The sequence below is a fragment of the Echinococcus granulosus genome, assembly GCF_000524195.1.
Source record: "Echinococcus granulosus chromosome Unknown EG_S00537, whole genome shotgun sequence".
Taxonomy (NCBI): Eukaryota; Metazoa; Platyhelminthes; class Cestoda; order Cyclophyllidea; family Taeniidae; genus Echinococcus; species Echinococcus granulosus.
In genome coordinates, this window is record NW_020170916.1 from 435 (window position 1) to 1,311 (window position 877).

The following is an 877-nucleotide window of genomic DNA, read 5'->3' on the forward strand; positions in this document are numbered from 1 at the left end:
CCTATAAAACTTGAGAATAGAAAAGGGACATCTACTTGAAGTTTGGAAACCAAGTTACTTATGTCACGCACTGCCTTCTTCATTAGAGCTGGTGTCCAGTGGAAGAGATATCATTTCGACTTTGTGAAATAGGCGCATGAAATCAAAGTGTGACAGTTGGAGCCCCTCAACTAAGCTTCTCTCTTCATTCGTTTGAGCGCTTGAACTGATTGGTTAAGGAAATTAATTCACTAGCACTAAAGGCAGGGAAGTTGAGAGGAGATTCGACTTCTATGACCACTACAGTAATGGTGACCGAAATTTTTTAAGTAAATGCAAGCCATGATCAAGTAAAGTCGGATTATATTGTTTTGCACCATCTTCCATAATTCCCTTAAATAGTAAAAAATTGGGCATCATTAAGGTCCATCACATTGCCTTTACCGCAGCCCATAAGATCTCATGAATCACAGGGGATACATCCTAACTGGTTTAAGCTCACGATAAAGACAGAACAATGAACTAAGCTGCGAAACAATCCTCATGGATGACTGGCTGAGCCATATTTGCTTACTCTGACTTAAAAATTACACACAGACAAACAGAAAACGTGCAGTCAGATGGCCGAGAAGCTCAATTCAACGTCTGCAAATTGTTTGGTGAATGCACAAGCCCGAACCACAGCCAGCACACTTAAATGACATTTTGTAATAAGAGGCTTCGGGATGGGAGAGTGGCAAGTGACGCACACTCAGGGACACTTGACCCACCCTACAAGTTACAACAGATACGGACTTCTTTAATGAACCAATAAGTTAGATAACTACGCTCATTTCTGCATGCTCGTGACTGCGAGAAACCGCAGTTCTCGTTCATGGTAGCGACCCGAATAAACTAC

General features: G+C 41.8%; 1 protein-coding gene across 1 annotated transcript in view; it reads right to left on the reverse strand. All coding sequences in view use genetic code 11, as the record gives it.

Annotated features, from left to right (window-relative positions):
- Nucleotides 1-279: 279 nt before the first annotated feature.
- Nucleotides 280-877, reverse strand: part of EGR_11220 (hypothetical protein) — a gene marked incomplete at both ends in the record, with an annotated part of 1,224 nt that continues 626 nt past the window's right edge. The window contains 2 exons of the mRNA XM_024500467.1: nucleotides 280-372; nucleotides 468-558. Coding sequence (XP_024345119.1) covers nucleotides 280-372; nucleotides 468-558 — 184 coding nt within the window. The remainder of the gene's footprint in view (nucleotides 373-467; nucleotides 559-877) is intronic.